Source organism: Lepisma saccharinum, chromosome 8 (genome assembly GCF_977018435.1).
Source record: "Lepisma saccharinum chromosome 8, izLepSacc3.1, whole genome shotgun sequence".
NCBI lineage: Eukaryota > Metazoa > Arthropoda > Insecta > Zygentoma > Lepismatidae > Lepisma > Lepisma saccharinum.
In genome coordinates this window covers 12,049,714-12,069,345 of record NC_139236.1, presented here as the reverse complement: position 1 = coordinate 12,069,345, position 19,632 = coordinate 12,049,714, and the positions used below count along the sequence as shown (strand labels likewise).

Here is a 19,632-nt window from a genome sequence, read left to right as displayed (position 1 = left end):
ATCAGATAGTTACAGTTGTGTTCAATATAATATTCTGAGCAAATTACCACTTCATGTGATGTTATTTCTTATCGTATCATTACAAAGAATAAGTACATTTCACCATCATTACATTGCATCATTATAGTCCCTCTGAAATTAATCAACATTTTGCAAATGTCTACGACAGCGTTCCTCGAGACAACGCCATTATTGCAAAGGAGTGCAAGTATTTCTTGGAGAACTGCTTTCGAAGCGATGCCAAAGAATTATCCTTTCGCTAGGTTTGAGATTCTGAGGTTGAAATGGCAGTGTACAGCATTCTAGCAAATACTGCAGGATTGGCCAACATTACGTGCAAATTCTTAAACTGGTCATTCCCTTCATACTTCCGGCAATCACACATACTATAAATTTTTCTCTGAAAACCGGCCAATTTTCAAATGCATGGAAGGAAGCTAAAGTTATTCCGCTCCCCAAAAAGCAGACGTTAACATCTCGAAGTGATTTAAGACCAATCAGTGTTCTATCAATATTTTCAAATGTCACAGAAAAGATATTATCTATGCAATTAAAGGATTACATTACAAAATATAAAATCTTACCTGATTATCAATCAGGTTTCCGTGCTTCTTGTAGTACAACCATGGCATTATTATTGTCATGGACAATATTTTACGTTCGATTAAGGATAAAAAACTAACTATAATAGTATCATTATACCTTTCTAGATATTTCCATCTTAATCTTATCCTACGAAAAATGAAATACTACAGTTTTTTGAAGCCTGTAATAAACTGGTTTCAATCATATCTACACGAAAGAAGACAGAGTTTTTATAAATATCAAAGACCATCATTCATTGTAATATACATTATACGCGGATGTTACGCAGTTGATGATATCGTCATCACCAAAGGATTTGTTAAAGAAGATAGATAATCTAAACAATGATTTACATGCCCTTAACAAGTGGCTCACTGCAAATGGGCTCGCAATTAACCCGAATAAATGCGTATACACAATTTTAGGCTCTAACTATTATCTTGAAAAAGTAAATTTTGACACAATTAACATCAAAATTAAAACAAAACATAATTTATGCATCAACGGTTAAAAATCTTGGCCTTACTTTCCATCCAATTTTTTCCTGGTCAGCGCATATCTCAGCGCAGTGCACAAAAGCACTAAAAATAATGAGATCACTTTACAGGAGAAGAGCCTTTTTCACTAGAGAAACGAGATTACATCTCATCGGAACTATAATATATCCTATTTTTGATTACTGTGATGTCGTGTACGGCACGAATTTACAACGTAAAAAATCGAACAGAATACAAGAAATACAGAATTCTTGCATTCGTTACGTTCTCTGGATCAGGAGAAATCAGCACATCTTACCCTTCCTCAACACGTACAAAATCCTTAACGTGTTTAGACGACGTTGTCTGCATTAGTGTTCTACAATATACGTATAAGTTATTAAAATTGCAAACACCTAACTATCTTCACGAGAAACTGACATTTAGAAATTCCATGCATCCATACAATACTAGAGGCCGGCGAAAAATCGACATTCCGCGACATTCTGCTGTCAGTTTCAAAGGCTCCTTTTCCCTCTGATCTGCAAAGATATTGAATGCTCCTCCCGGTTATGATTCTTTTGCTACAACGCCCAAAAATTTCTAAGAACAAATCCTATTATTTTTATTGCAAACACAACAATTGAACATTACCTCGTATAGCTAAGCAACAAGAATCAAGTAAAATAAAACCATGTATTTTGCAAACATTTATCTGACAACGAATATTTCAACCAGCGTGCATGCTATTTTAGTATCGATTTGGAAATTGTGTATGTACACGTGTGTATGTGTTTGGGTGTGTGTCTGTGAGTGTGTTAATGTATGTCATTGCATTCTTTTAAAATTTTATTATTTTTCATTTATTTCAAATTCATTCATGTTATGTTATATATTTGATTTCAGTATTATAAATATATGTATTGTGACTTTTGATCACCAGAGTTAGGTGGTAGAGCAGCCCAAGTCTGAATCTCGCTCTGTAGTAAATAAAAATACTTTTCAATTCAATTCAATTTTCTTTGTAGCACAGTTTCCACCGGCCTTAATTCCTTAGCAACCGTCATGGTGAAAGATTTCGTCGGTCTGAAATGGAAGTTGTCAGATGCGCAGACAGTGAATATTGCAAAATGGTTTTCAGCTGTATTTGGCCTTATAGCTTTTGGTCTTATATTCGTAGTGGAAAACCTTGGAGCACTAGTGCAGGTAATTTTATATTCAAGTTACTTTAGTTTGCGAATAAATAATTATGTGTGTAATAAAAATATAATTTTGTTAATTTATTGATATCGAAATATTTAGACAACATTTTTTTTTTCTATCAGGATGGTTCTTGTAAGTAAGTAATGGTTCTTGATTAAATTATTTACTCGAAATTTTTGTGCGGTGTCTGTTCCTTTGAATGTTCCAAGTCGTTTAACGGAAACACATCCTGGTTGAAAGGAAGCCAACATTGAAATATGTTAATTTCTGTCTGAAATGTCATTTAAGTAGTCAGCAATTTTTTTAAAAAAATACAAAATTTTCGGAACTCTCGACTTAAGAAAGTAGGTACGTTTTCAAATTCACCCCATTATACACGTGTATTTCTGTATTTCCAGTATTTTTCCAATGATTAATATGTGTTGATTAAGTTTGTTTATTTTTTATGGCATTATGTCGAAATTTTCTCTACTCTTCAACCGATTCATAGTAATATCAGTAACTTTAACTTCATGCGGTTTTCTACACTGGTCAAAACAATTAGGGGAGCAAGCAAGAAATCCCAAAACCAAAGTTGGAAAGTCAAAAGTAGCAATGTATGTTGATGAAGTGAGTGTGTCCTCAACCAGTACAATTCATCTGTGATGAATCATCAGCATGCAGAGCTCTCTAGTGACACCATAAGGCACGTGGCAGAATTTGTGATATGAGGAGCAATCACGAGGTCACTTGGGAACACCGGTTGTTTGGTGCTGGCAGACCGTAAGTGCAGGTGGGATTCAGTTGAGTAGTGTTGAATACGAACGATGGCAGAACAACACGATTTAGGGGAATCTAGCGCATGGAGAGCCACTGGGAGGATGGAAGCAGGGCAAACACAACGTGAGGTGGCTGCAGCCCTTGGTGTGTCACGCAGTGTCATTTCCAGGTTGTGGACACGATTTCAACAGACAGGTACAGTACGAAGGAGGCCTGGGCAAGGTCGCCCACGGTCAAGAACAGTTAGGGAAGACCGGTACTTAGCATTGTCGGCTCCCAGGAATAGGCAGCAAACTGCAACTGACTTGCAACGCGACCTTGTTTTGGCAACAGGACGAAGAGTCTCGGGCCAAACTGTACGAAATCGCCTGCGGGAAAGGGGTCTTTATGTAAGAAGACCAATGGTGTGTGTCTCTCTGAATGCCCAACACCGTAGGGCCCGCAGACAGTGGGCTGTGGAACATCGTGAGTGCCGACATGGACAGTGGAGTTCAATTCTCTTCTCGGATGAGTCGCGTTTCAGTCTCCAGTCAGATAATCGACGCATTCACATCTGGAGGGAATGTGGGACTCGCAATTATCCCATGCGAAGTGTCTCAGTATGGTGGCGGTGGCTTAATGGTATGGGCAGGAATCAGTGTTGGTCGACGTACCCCCCTGCACATTATCCGGAACGATACTTTGACAGTCTTACGGTACCGGGATGAGATCCTCAGGCCTCATGTTGTCCCAATGGCTGCAGATATCGGTGATCGTTTCATTTTTGTGGACGATAATGCCCGACCTCACCGAGCACGTCTGGTTGACGCCATGCTACGGGATGAGGGTATCAAACGAATGGTATGGCCAGCGTCCTCCCCAGACTTGAATCCCATTGAATATGTGTGGGACACACTCGGAAGACGCATTGCTGCTCGGCCAGCGCCGCATTACAACTCTGCAACAGTTGGAAATGGCCCTTCTGGAGGAATGGGTGAATATCCCGCAGGCTGTAGTTGATAACCTTATTGGTTCCACGCAAAACAGATGTGCAGCTGTCATTGCAGTTCATGGCGACCACACGCCTTATTAGAGGTATGGATCCGTTGCGTATCTGTTCATTTCTGTTGTCTTATCACCGTGCTGTTCTCCTGATTTTGTGCAGTACCTTGCAGAAATGACCCCTAGAACTCTGTTGTGCTAATGACTCAATAGACATGTATTGTACTGGTTGAGGACACACTCACCTAATCAAAATACATTGCTACTTTTGACTTACGAACTGGTTTTGGGATTCCTTGCTTGCTCCCCTAATTTTTTTGACCAGTGTATATAGCAACGTTGAAAATTATTTCATTGTTATTCCTTTACTGTCACTGATATACATACGTGTGTGATAATTATTTATCTAATTTCTAGTAAGAATTTCACACACATTCAACTTTAGGAAAATGCAAATCTTCTTTACATTTACATTATATTTACTTTTAATTTTTGCCTATTTCGACTATTTAAAAGAACTAATATTTGCACTGTTACAAAAATGAAACTGTAATAGATTTAAAATTGTTCAAGCCATTACCCAATAGAACGCTATATTTTCGATAACACGGTGTCTTCTCGTCTATCGCCGGGATTAACGCCTTCAGAAATGATACGATGTATTAAATTAATAATAGTAAGTATTAAAATATGTAGATACGTAAACATCAAATCATATAATTTACATTGGACAAGAGTCTACTGGAATTTTCTCCCACTTTTAAAATTTAAAAAGACGGAAATCGTGAATGGTATTCAGCTTGTTCAAAATGGGAAAACATTTTGATTTATACGTGCATGTTTTCAATACCTTGCCTTAGTAATATTTAATAAAAATATAACTTAGGGAAGTGAAATATATTTTATTATTGTTATTTTGCGTGTCAGCAAGGATTGGATTTTTTGTCTAAATGACTTGAAATTTTAGGTTGCGTTAATAGGGGAAAAGATGACTGAACGTAGAAAACACTGTAAAAGTGAAATTCTAGAAAGAAGAAGATGCTGCAGATGGTGTCTGGTTGGAGTTCCAACGTTCCGTACTTGTCTCCAACTTGGGCAGTATAGACGCCTTCATACTCTACTAAACCCCCTTGCGGCAATTACACGTCACCATGCATACGGGAAAGTTATATGAATGCTGTAATAAGCACTATTAACTAGTATTAACAATTTAGTTCAAGCTGAAAAGGAAAATGTAATGATGTTTCTAAAAATAATTAAACGAACCGGAAGGGCACGTTGTCATTCTCACGAAACTGAACACGGAACGAACGGGTTCCAGATATTTAAGAACCGGAACGCTGTTCTATTCAATGTAAAGTTTAAGCAACATATTATCTACTTCCTGATATTCTTGAAGAAGTTTGTAAATGTATTGTAATACACTCACAATATAGTCAAATGAAAGTATGTGGTTAACTGGACTGTTAGAGATATTGGTAAGTTGGGATGTTGAGTTCGTATATAATATATTGTTAGTTTTATGTGGATAAGGGAATTTTTATTGATGTTGATTAGAAGATTTCTAGAAATCCATAATTCTACAGTAATTCTTTTGTCCAGCTAAGTATCTATAAATATAGTCAAATTAGCTTTGTGCGTACTTTAGAAAGCATGGCAATAATTACAATTATAAAATATATAGTTAGCAATATCTATATTCTATCTTCTCATTCGTGTTGCGCCGGCCCCCGTGGCGGTCATTCCGCGACGAGGCGAGGTAGAGAGCAGACGTGTCTAGCGAGCGCTCCCCGAACATTCGTCAAGTAGAGTAGAATCAATACGCGGAATTTACTTTCTACAGACAGGTGAATATATTAACAGCAGAGCGAGAAGCTCTGTAGCAGTGAAGTTAAGTGAACGTATGTAATTTCTTAGACATGCCGGTCAAAAGGTTAAACACTTTGCAATTTTCTTTGCAAGAGTGCAGCAAAGGGCTACCACGCTTGCCATTCACAAATGGCTGAGAGATGTAATGAAATTGCGCGTTGCGGATGTTTGGAGTATTGAAGTAGACTTCGTAGAACACCAAGTGTTTGTTAAAGTAAGTACTGAACAATTTTGCAAGGATGTAATAGCACGCAGTACGGGAACTTTCGTATTCTCAGATGACACGGGAGAATATGAAATTCCAGTACACAGAGCAGACAAACCTCTTAGATTCCTTCGTATTCATCTAGTTCCCATGGAATTACTGGAAAGTGCTGTAATAACTGAAATGTCTAAATACGAAACTGTACGAACAGTACGAGATGAAGTGTATTCCACCTCCCTCCCCTATCCAGTCAGAACAGACAGGAAGATAGTCCGTATCATTCTACAAAAACCGGTGCATTCTTATATTATGTTAAATGAAGAACGTATGAAGGGCAACCCAAACTCTGTTTTAGATGTGGGGCACAGGACCACTTACAGCATCAGTGCCAGCATATGGTGGCAAGGTCGACACGTACTACAGGATATGCTGCAGCCGTGGAAAATACACTCCCCAGTTCTTCACACCCTCACACAAATCAACTGTTAAAGACCAGAATACCAGAACCATTTTACCAGTACCGGCACATCGACAGGCCACTCCAGAGGACGACAAGGAACAAGGAGCAGACGGTAGTCACTGAAGATAACGAACCAAAGGCAAGCACTACGATTCCCAAACTCCCATAGTTAAATCAGCAAGAACAAAATGCAAGTGATGGTAACATGGAAAGTGTGCACGGAAGTGCAAGTGAAAGTGTAAGTGGGAATGAATCTATAGTTCCAATCACTCTAATCGAATTCCCGAATCAAGACCCCCCCAAATCCCTACAAGTTCGATGTTCGCAGAAGCAGAATTTCCAGAACCTACCCCCCCCAAAAAAAAACACCAGGAAAGCGAGGAAAAATGCTACAGACCATATGACCTTACGTCAGAAGAAACAAAAAAAGGATGACGTGGTAAGTACAGCAGCAGAAGTACAGCTTAAATCCAAGAGTGAAAAACCTATTCAACCGACCCCTTTTTAGGAAAAGAAGAAAAAAGTTTAGAACTAATAGGGGCAGGGACGGACAAACCAAGTGATACAGTAATGCGTACAGTTCTTGATTTAGGTAGTGACGAAGAGATATGAGTTATTCTGCCCAGCGTCAAAAGTAGAAAAATTGCAAAGTGTAAAGTACTAACAATTATTAATGCATTGGTTAAATCGGATCCTTACATCCATAATGTACATATTCACATTAGCAACGATTAACCTTAACAAATTACAAAGTCAGAATAAACCAATGGCGTTAAATGATTTTTTGACACAGTCGGATATTGATATAGCCTTCCTACAAGAGGTAGGTATTGACAATTTTTCATCTCTGGCAAGGTAGAAGGTTCATAATAATTTTACTGCCACATATCAAGGCACAGTAATAGCGGTGCATCAAAGAATTGATTTACATAATGTTACCCTCCAGCCATCAGGAAGACTAATATGTGCGGAATTAGGTCCTTTGTTTTTATGCAATGTATACGCGCCTCTAGGAAGTCACAATAAGCATGAACGAGAACATTTTTTTCTACAATCCTCAGTTCAGAATTAACATCGGATACATTAAATGCGTTAGTGGCAGGTGACTTCAATTCCGTCCTAGATAGGCAAGATCAACAACCTGGTTATAATTTTTCTCGGGCACTCTATGAATTCACAAAAGGTTTACAGTTACAAGATGCCTGGAATTGTAAACATAGATACCAATCACGATTTACACATTTTACAATTCAAAGTTCTACACGCATTGACCGATTTTATATAGCGAAGGGTTATAAAGAAAATGTACATAGTGTAAGTGCGTTTCCCGTTTGCTTCAGTGATCATAGTGCCTTAATTTTAAAAATAAAATTAGAACAAAACAAATCATGTATGGGAAGAGGATACTGGATGCTAAATTGTTCAGTATTGGCGGATAAAAATTATGAACTGCTAATGAAAGACACTTGGCTAGAGCTAGTTAGACGTAGATCATCCAATAAGACCCTAACAGAATGGTGGGAATTCATTGTAAAACCAAAAAATTATTTATATTAGTAAAATGTATAGTATAGAAAAAAGTAGACACTTTAACAACATGTATAATTTCTATTATGCCGTGTTACACGATTTACAAAGTCTAGCATTACAAGGTAATGTAAATATGCCTTAGATTAACGAGATTAAATCAAAATTACTCTCTCTACACAGAAGAAGAGAATCATCGTAAAAATTAAAAGCAAAAAGTTACCTTTGGATAATGATGAAGAGGCAAATTTATATCATATATACAAGAGCATATACAAACCAAAAGTCACCTAATAACAGAGATAACAGATGCCACAGGAGAGAATAAAATTAATCCCAGAGTAATTCAGTGTAAATTTTTACAATATTATTCCAAATTATTGGGTCAAGCTCATAATCCCTTAGAATCCGAATGGGACTTTACGAACCAAGTAACAGGAAGACTAACTGAAGAAGAGCGAACGGAAATTAGTAAACCCTTTACGAACACCGAAGTAAGAAATGCAGTTTTCAAAGCGGCAAGAAATAAATCAACGGCAGACGATAGCCTGCCCTCAGACTTTTATCAAACCTTTCGGAATCTCTTTGGGGATGTTTCCACGCAATGGGTCAATGATGTCTTACAGAATGGGAAATTAGGGTCCTCAAGTTAAACAGGAATAGTGGTTTTTGTTCCCAAAAAAAACCGAAACCCAAAGTGGTTACTGACTACCGCCCGATTACAATTCTAAGTAGCGACATTAAGATTATCAGCAGATGCATAAACAACCGCTTAATTCCTTACATGCATAAACTAATAGGGGACACACAATATGCATGCAATCCTCAAAAAACAATTAATCATTTATTACAAACTATACGTGATGTAATTGTTACAACACAGAACCAGCAAGCCAACAAAGCAATTTTATCAGTGGATTTCTCGCAGGCTTATGATAGAGTTAGTCATAAATATATGTACAGTGTTTTAAAGGCTTTTGGTTTCGGAGATACCTTTATAAAATGAATACAAATTTTGTACGGAGACACTCAGTTAAAACTAAAACTTAATGGGTGTCTTACGAAAACATTTAAAATGAAACGAGGTGTTTTACAAGGAAGTCCACTCAGTAGTGCATTATATGTATTAACACTGGTTCCCTTACTTAAAAGATTACAAGAAATAAATGAAGGCATTTTGCCATATCAAAAACAAGTTAGTAGTTATATGGATGACATTACCTTATTGTTAAATAGCAAAAGGGATTTGGAGAATGCACAAAAGTATTTGAAATATTTCGAAAATGTCTCGAGTGCAAAGCTAAATTTAAACAAATCGTTTTTGTTACCCTTGGGAGTCAACAATTTGTTTAGTAATAACACTAGTGTACGTGTAGCACAGAAAGTGAAAATACTAGGTGTACATTTTTATACAAATCTCAGAGGCAGCATTGAACATAATAGCCGGTTAGTAACCAAAAAAGTGATATATATACTTTACGTGCAAATCAACTCAGGTTTCTTTGTTTGAAATCGCAAGTGAGATACGTAAACATCTACGCTTTATCGAAGCTTTGGTACCTATCCAAGACATTGACTTTGTCAGCGAAGCAAATAGCTAGGGTGAAGTAACAGGTTGGCAAATTCCTCTGGCATGACTCGGTGTTCCGCGTGGCTATGAGCGAGCTATATCTCCCGGAAAAGAGGGGAGGCATGAACTTTAAAGAGTGTAGCGATACAATCAAGAGCTTTATTTATTCAAAGCGGACTTTCAGCGATATATTCTCTAATTGACTCCACCACGCAAGAAATAATAACTACACTGTTAAAAGATGTACCATTAACAGCACCAATGGATATAAAAATTATTCCCAGAGAATTAATGTTTTATACCGAGATCGCTATTCATACATTTTATAGAACTGTGCAACATACTTATGACAGTCCTTCTGTCAAACAGATTTACAGAGAGCAACTTAACGCAAATATAATAGCCGTTCGAATTGAAAGAGAAAGTCCAAAATGTAATTGGAAACAAATATGGAACAATGTAACGGCGAAACATCTAACAAACAAGGCATTATCTATATGGTACAAAGTGATTCAACAAGTTAATTGTAACGGCAGGTAGATGTCATAAGTATGGTTTTAGTAATTCTCCAAATTGTTATAATTGCAAAGTACCTGATTCAATTACCCATAAGATAACAGAATGTAAGAAAGCAGCCACAGCTTGGTCAAAATTACGAACAATGCTTAGTAGAATTTGTCGTACTTCACCAAACCAGGTATCAGCAAAATACATTATCTTACCAGAGTTTCATTTGTTCGCAAGTACAAAGCAAAAATCAATTCAGTGGTTAATACAACAATACCTAATGTTTTTATTTCCTGTGGGAAAAATTATAATTACTTGGATTTTGGACTAACTCTAATACACGAATATGAACAAATGTCTTTAGATTATAGAAAATTACATTATTCCAACTTTTTAAATTTAATACTTGAATGACATATCTGAAAGAATTGTAAAGATTTACTGTAATTGTTTGATTTAAAATGAAAACTAAGAGTGGTTAGCACATCGCGCTTCGATGCCAAGGGTACCGTGATCGAATCCCGGCCTGGCATGGGTGTTTGTGAGTGTCCATTCATCAATTTCATCATATCATAACTCATCCCCATCTTTGCAAATTAGCGTAAGGTAGCACAAAAGCGAAGTAAAATAAAGCAAACCAGTAATCAAGAATAAACCATTCATGTTACTGCAGGCAAATCCTCGTTAAACAGTAGGCTATATGCATTTCCACTTCTATCATATTAGAATTCAATTTGCACATAACATATTAGACAATATACGTGCAGATGACTAATATAAACATATTTTCTTCCTCAGATATCTGGCACCATAGTAGGATCCACAATAGGTACAACATTTGGTATATTCACGTTGGGCATGTTCTATCCATGGTGCAACTCAACCGTAAGTATGAGAAGTTATCATGAAAATAAAAACAGTTAAAAATCTTGTAATGTTTTGTGGGACAATGATTACAAATTTCACAATTATCTTTACACATCGGAATCGAAGACTTTCTAATTTTTTCAGTGTTTTCATTGGTATGAAACTCGGAGATAGAGCTAACAAATAACATACGAAATCCGTAGACATTATTTACGAAGACTGACTGAAATAATTTGAGCCTGACCCTGAACGAGAAGTGTGAGAGAGATTAAGCTTGGCACATATCACTTTTTCCCCTTAGTACGAGTATACTATAAACCACATCCATTAGTTGGCTCTCCTTTGATTTTGAATGTAATAGAACAGAGGGAAGTCCAACCTGTTTATCAAAATGAGGAGAAATAACAACTGATGTGTAATTCAGCAACTTCACCACAGAAAGAGACTTCAACTAATGAGATCCATGAATACATACTGGATATACTAGGCAAAGATTCAGGGATTAAGCGTTGGTTAGATGAATTTAAACTTGGCATAAACTACCTTAAAAATATCCTCCTTGGCCGGGGCTTTGCACATCAACAACAGATACGATGATGGAGAAGTTCATAGCATATTGAAGGAGGATCGACCGCAAATTACCAGGTCATTTCAATGAAGGCTTTGAAGATTTCTCAGTACCGCCTTCAGCCACGGTCATCGTTATTCCGAAGAAGGCCGGAGTCTTCAACTTGACAAATCTGTGGCGTCAGACGGCCGCTGTTACTCGGAAGAAACGCTATAAAATGAACGTACAGACGTACAAAAGTAAGTATTTTCTGTACCCTATTCATCCCGTAATAATGTCATTCACCTAAATTGTATTTGCTAGTGTATTCAACGTGATTTTCTTTATTTTAAGTAAAGCAGTATGTTATTAAGTTGCCAAATATACATTGTATTTTCTGAGACGAATTCCAGCATATCACGTAGGTTTCCGTTCTCTTCGCATGTGGTTAATCATCGAAGGTAATAAACATCCCATATTGATATCAATAATTATCATCGGCGACATCCAAGAACTATAACCATGACATGGAGATAGACTAGTTTAAAACATGTTTATGCCAAAAGATAATTCAGTGCTGATAAAATGTATGTGCAAAAGGCACCACACGCTAAGCTTTAAAGTTACTCGTATTAAGTTCAAGGATGGAAATACAACACTCGCACAACAACTAGTAACACTTGTAAGAGCATGAAAATTAACAGTCCTAACCTAGAAAAAACAGTAGAACACAAAATGACTCACTCCTTCACAGCAACATTTTCCGCGAGAGGAAAAAACAACGTAACTGTAAAACCTTCTAAACCATTCAAAATTATTTACTTTCTCGCAGGGAGTACAGTGGTGGAAAAAATGTTTTCCCCGTAAGACTTTAATGGCAGTAAATAATGCAGGAGGGTAGGCTACATACATTGCACCTTTAGAGCATCGAGTGATTCTGTCTGTCTCAAGAGCAACTCGACTTTCACAGGCACAGGCAATGTAGGAAAGTCACGTGACTTGTCGCATGGAACCAGACAACAACTGCACTTTATATGCCCGAAAATAATTCCCCTAAAAACGTTCAACAAAACGCTAAAATAATTCTTGTCTTAATAACAAACGCTTTACTATATGAGCCGCGGTACTGAGTCGTTAGGGTGTTTGATTAGCATGCGAGAGATCTGGGTTTGATCCCGACGGGAAGAATCGGGATTTTGCCCACCTATTCAAGCGTCTCCGGCGTTCACCCAGCGTCGTATAAAGTGGGTAACTGGACAAAACGTATGGGGGTAAAGGCAGCCAGGGGCGTTGTGCTGATCACATCATCCCCACCTTCGGCCATGATCAAGATAGTGTGGGGACCTAATTCTACACCGGCTACACGCCTTCATGCTTTGGTGCAAAGCAAAAAGTTACACTTCGCTTCATAATTTACTATACGTCGCGATTTTGTTGCAACAGGACATTCCAAACTCTACTTTCTAATCTTCTACTTTCATTTCTTTATTAGCGTAGCCACCGTAACTATTTCTCTCTCTCTCTCTCTCTCTCTCTCTCTCTCTCTCAGCCTTTCCAATGGCGCAGTGGCGTTGTCGCCTTGTAATCAAGGAGTGCATGGTTCGGTACGCGCTGGAGGCACATAGTGGTTCGGATTCCAGTTTAAACTGTAGGTGCAGTCCCGAGTAGTCTTACTGTGCATAAAGTGGACCTAAAACGCCAAATCAAAATAAGAATAAAAATCACCGCAACTCTGTACAAAGCCAGAGGATCCACGTTCGAAACAAATCTGTTGAGGCTTAGATGTAGCATTGCATTCGTATTATTACCCATCACCTTCATCGTCGTGATTATCGCAAGATTAATGGTGCGACGCAAAATTACCAAAACGTAAGCTTGGGATTAATCTGAATATTGGTTACGTTGGATACTTGGTGTATTTCTCTTAAAATTCACTTCTTGTGATGTAATAGATTTTCTGGTCAGAGACCATTTATATCTGATAAATACGTCTTCTGCGATCTATATCTGTATTTACGATAATATAAGTATATCGTTGTTGCGAACTGTAAGCAGTTTCACGTTCACCACACTCTTCGGTTATTCAGAAATCGTAAGGAAGAAGGATCCCTAATGTTCCGCTTTAAAATGTCAATGAAACCTTAACAAAATTTCAGTGTGGGTCACAAAATATATTTACATATTGTTATATCTTTTAAACGTCACGAAATACAATTACAATAGAATACGATACTACTCCTTACGTTCCTGTAACTGTTCGCCATTAGTCTGGGGAAGAAAAAAAAACGTGATGAAGATTTCCGTGTTCCCTTCAGCTGAGATAAGGCCCGTGCTTGTAGCAAGCACCAACCCCTTCGGTCAGTGACCTTCACTGTCAGAGTGACTCACAGCAGGATTGCGCTCATTCCAGTGTGCTTGTACAACAAGTATTTTTTTCGTTTCGTGATGGTATTGTTCCAATCCAGAGTTATATGAAGCGAACATTGTAATATTTTCGTAAAATATGTAGTGAACAAGTTTGTATACATTATGGTTCTTTCTCCAGAGTGATGCTGCTGGCTATGTGCACGTGGGAGTGCCCGACCCTGTGGCCGAGTGGTTAGCACATCTCGCTGCGACGCCAATGGTCCCGGGTTCGAATCCCGGTCGGGCTTGGTTGTTTGTGAATGTCCATTCATCAATTTCATCATTTCATCACTCATCCCCATCTTCGCAAATTAGCCAAGAGGCACAAAACGCGAAGTAAAATAAACTAAATCAAATCAAAATCAAACATGTGGGATATTGCGGTGTTGTAAACATTTCTGAACACAAATGTCGAGCACGAAGAAAAAGTCGTGTAAGCATTGGAGGTAATAACAAGGAGATAGAAGTTGGATGATATGCTGGAATAATTGATATTAGAAATTAAGTGAAAACAGTTTTCATCATACATAGGGCCATCAGATCACTCTTTAGCGAAAAGTAGGACATGTATCTCAAAATGTTGTAGTAAATATAATAGGTTACTTGGACATATCAGCGTATAACGAGAATAAGGCACATCTGCAGCTCAAAAATTAATGTTCAAGTGAACTGTTGAGTTCAAAATTCCCCAAGTGCTAATTAATAGCACGGTCGTGTGTGATTTCAACTTGTGTATGCACGACGGAACGTTTCTCACCAAGACGGGGTCAGGACAATCCATGCTTTCGGAACGGAAAATGTTCACAAATTATTAAATGAAGTAGAGAAGTTCTTGGTTATTGGAATCTAAAAGACTTCTATACACTGCGACAAACCAGAATTGTATACCTCATTTCTCAAAGAAGGACTGTTTATGTAATTTCTAGAACGAAACTTGTTACTTGGAACAACTTACCGACACATGGTACCGATAAATCGTTACAAAGTAAACATTTATATACATATATCCGGACTTTTCGCGGGAAGTTGTTTCTGAGCTGGGATTGGTACATTTTTTAAAAAAAACATCTAGTATCAACCGTGCACACTCTTTGTTAAGCATACTTCCACAAGGAACCACATTAGCTCAGACTCCCTTTTGATTTTCTATTTCTCCATCTAATTTGAAGTTACGTGATTCCCAAAATACAAGACATTTGTGATTTCTTTCAAATTTCTTTTCTAGGCTAGACATAATTCTAAAATGTAGGACAAGTCCTGAAATAAGTATGCTTCTATAGGGCATTTTTATTTTCTTATTTAGAGTTATTTATCTATCACTTTTTGCTAATCGCGACGATGAGGATCAGTAATATGATGAAAATTTTAAAAGGGCAATCACACAGACCACCCATACCCATTGCGGCAATCGAACCCACGACACAATGAATGCATCGTAGCGCACTGTGCTAACTAGTCCGCCATAGTTGGACAAGAACAATCTAAATAAAACAGGCCGAGTTCACACTCTAACCGTCAAATAACATATGCACGAAAAATACATTATAGAAACGGGGGTCGAGCGGACACTCCCCCAAAATCTAACAATTTCATAGTGAGCTCTCTTTGTGTAGTTTAACTGAAAATCATGATTTTAGCTGATTTTCCAAGTGTAAAAAACTGAAAATTTGTTTTACGCAAGAGCTTAAATTTTAATTTTATTGTACAAAAATTCTAAGATTTAGATAATTTCCCCTATGACACCCATTTTTTTAAAAATTCACTTTTTCAAATAGCAGAGGGATTGGAGGTGTTCAAAATAGTACTTGGTACGAGGCCTTTTTAATTTTATTAATATAAGCACAGTGGTAAACCTATTTTGACGATAGTAGGGTAATTTTGACGGTTCAAAGTAACACTTAGTACGAGTGTTTTTATTAATTTAACAACAATGGTAAACCTATTTTGATGATGTTTTTGTCAATTTTATACTATTGCAAATCTGTGTTTTTCACCTCACACTTGGTACGAGTGTCATAATTTCTTTTGAGTTAAAGTACGTAACACCCACACCCACCCACACCTACACCCACACAAATTTACTTCCGGTCTACTTCCGGTCTACTTTCGGTCTACTTCCGGTTCACTTCCGGCTTACTTCCGGTCTACTTCCGGTTTACTTCCGGTTTACTTGACAGACACCTGTTGGTTTTTCCAGTTGTTTTTTTTAGTATATAGTTTTATTAAGTATATAGTTTTTGATCTGAGCCCTAGAAAATTATATATAAATACCAAAACCAAAAATAGTAACAGAGTAAGTATACACACTAATCGATCAGATTGAGTTTTGATGTGATCAGATGTTATTTATTGTCTCCAGAAATTCTGTATAAATAACATAGCTGAAAATTTTATCGTAATAGCTACAATTATTTTATTTTGAAGGTGGTTCAAGTCGTTTTTCACACAGATTGAATTTTTTCTTGATTGTGCGTTTTGTATTTTTCCCCGAGAAAATTAGTAGTGATAGAGGTGGCACGAGCCACAAAATCTAACAATTTCATGGTGAGCCCCTCTAAGTGTAATTTGACTGAAAATCATGATTTTAGCTGACTTTCCAAGTATAAAAAACTGAAAATTTGTTTTACGCAAGAGCTTAAATTCCAATTTTATGTATAAAAATTCTAAGATTAAGATAATTTCCTTCTATGACACCCATTTTTTAAAATTTCACTTTTTCAAATAACTAAAGCGAAATCCATTACTTTTTAACTGTAAATAAGAATTGACTCTCATGAGTCAATTTTAATTATTTTTTTGCAAAATACCCCAGTATACAATCGCTCCATTTATATCTGAACCGAAGATACCGTACTGGCATATTATCATATTCTCCAGTTGTTAAAACTTTAAAACAGATTTTTGATCAAAGTAAAAAGAGAAGAGGTTTGTTAATTACCAAAAATATATAGTTTTGTATACTAACATATAAAAAACAAATATTTATTACAGTATATAGTATATTTTTATATTTTCCTTTTTTAAATAACATATATTTTAAAATTATTTTAATTCAAAATATGTCATCTTAAAAAATTGTTTTTTGTATATATAAAATCAATCTCAAATTTTATAATTTTTAAAAATTAATTAGAGAAACCAAAAGAAAAAACAGTATATTTAAAACTAATTCTAAAAACTTAATTATAAAAAAAAATGAATAATCAACATTTTTCTAGATCATATTATGTATGATACAACTGATATAAATAATGAAGAATTAGATATTCCCCATTTTGTAACTAAACTTAAACCCCAAATTATGAAAAATAAATAGTCAACTTACAATATGTTCTCTCAAAATAAATTTTATTTTATCATCAAACTATAGAAAATCTTATAGAAGACATTTTTTATCATTATACTCTTACAAAAATTCTACACTATAGTAACAAACATCAATTAGATGATATTTATGATAGCTTTTGTGAAGAACTTAAGTTAAAACATGAAAACTTTGAAAAAATAAATTCAGGATGGCTAGTTTGTGATACAGACCGTAAACTTGAATTGAAAATAGCAAAATATCACCCCCTTGGAGGGGGAAGTGGATCTAGTTATTTTAGATTACCAGAACAGATCAGAAACAAAAAAAGTATATTGAATATTCAAAATGATGACAATAAATGTTTCCTTTGGTTAGGTTAGCATCATAGCACATTTTCATCCAGCTAAAGACCATAAATATCGTGTTTCTCAATATAAAAAATAAATATGAAATAGAATTTAAAAAAGCTATGAAAGGAATAAAATATCCAGTAGACATCTTAGCTATCGACCAATTTGAAAAACAATACAAAGAACACAATTATCAATCGATAGCTGTTCATGTTTATGGTTATAATGAAAAAATGATGATATTTATGTACTCAGGCAGAGTCATTCATTACGACATGATATACACATTATAGATTTATTATATGTTAAAAAATAACAAAAGACACTACTGTGTCATACAGGATCTCCAAAAATTGACAAAAAGTCAAGTAACACCACATCATGGTAAAATTACTATATGTGATAGATGTCTGAAAATATATTATGGAAAGGGTAAAATATCAAGCGAACAACAATTAGAGCAACTTATTTGAAACTGTAATACTCATTCTTATGTAACTTACAAATTTCCAAAGAATAGTATAAAATTTCCTATGTTTAAGGAACTGCTAAAACATCCATTTATAATCTCTGCTGAATTTGGAGACAATACAAAAGCTAATAGCAAACAACTTTAATCAAGATTCAAGTACATCACATACAAGACACATAGCTAAGCACGAAGCTTGTAGTTTTGGACTAAAATGAATTAATACTTATGGGATCCAGATACCAGATAACTTAAGAGAACCGTTTATATATCGAGGTCAAGATGCAGAAAAAAAATATTGAAACACTTCGAGAGTGGGTAAAAATTCTTGCTCCATTTTTACATACAGAAAAACCAATGAAGGATCTTACACCAGAACAACAACAGGAATATAATAATGACATACAATGTGTGTACTTTAAAAGTAATTTTGATTTAGATAATGAAAAAATTCTACACCACAACCATTTTAATGGAGAATATATCCGTACGATATGTAATTCATGTAACTTGAAGATGCAAAAACCATTTTTTATTCCAGTAATTATTCACAATTCAAAAAATTTTGATACACATTTATTTATTAAAGAATTAGATTATGATGCAGAGAATATTAATATTATATCACAGTGTAAAGAAAAATATATTATTGTAGAGAAAACTATCAGATTAGAAAATAAAAGAACAGTTATTCTTAAATTTTTGGATTCATATCCGTTTCTTTCCAGTCGTTTAGCTACTCTGGTCAAACAATTAACCGAAGACAAATTTATTTATACCAAAAAAGAATTTGGGCAATATGATATAAATTTGCTAATGAGAAAAGGAGTCTACCCTTATCAATACATGGATGATTTTGAAAAATTTGAAGAGACACAGTTAAAACCGAGAGAAGCATTTTATAACCATCTTGAAGATAAAGAATGCAGCGAGAAGGATTGCACACTCAATTTTGGACATACTAGGTTGCGAAACAATGGGAGATTATCATGATTATTATTTGAAATTAGATGTTCTCTTGTTGGCTGATGTGTTCGATACTTTTCGAAAAAATTGTTTTGAAAAATATAATTTGGATCCTGTTTTTATGTGTACAACATCTGGTTTATCTTGGCAAGCTATGCTTTTATATACTGGAGTTGAAATTGGTTGAAAATAGTGAGAAGTTTACATTTGTTGAATCTGTTATACGTGGTGGTATAGTACAGTGTCCTTTGATATATATAAAAGCAAACAATAAATATTTATCTGATTATGATGCTAATAAAAAATCTAAATATATTCACTATATTGATATGAACAATTTATATGGGTATGTTATGACTCAATCACTCCCAATTGGTAATTACGAATGGATGACCCAGGAAGATCTTGAAGACAGGGATTTCTTCAAGTGGCCTGAAGATCATCCAAAAGGTTGTCTATTCAAAGTTGATATGCTATACCCACCATGGTGTCATGAGAAACACCACGGATTAGCTATGGCACCACTATCTCAAAAGGTTCCAGGTACAGAAGAAACAAAATTAATGTTAACATTTGAA

General features: G+C 35.8%; 1 protein-coding gene across 1 annotated transcript in view; it reads left to right on the top strand.

Moving 5' to 3' along the window:
- Window positions 1-2,093: 2,093 nt before the first annotated feature.
- The window catches only part of LOC145991370 (sodium-coupled monocarboxylate transporter 2-like), a 78,981-nt gene continuing 61,442 nt past the window's right edge, over window positions 2,094-19,632 (top strand). The window contains exons 1-2 of the mRNA XM_083127363.1: window positions 2,094-2,267; window positions 10,941-11,027. Coding sequence (XP_082983489.1) covers window positions 2,127-2,267; window positions 10,941-11,027 — 228 coding nt within the window. The 5' untranslated portion in view covers window positions 2,094-2,126. The remainder of the gene's footprint in view (window positions 2,268-10,940; window positions 11,028-19,632) is intronic.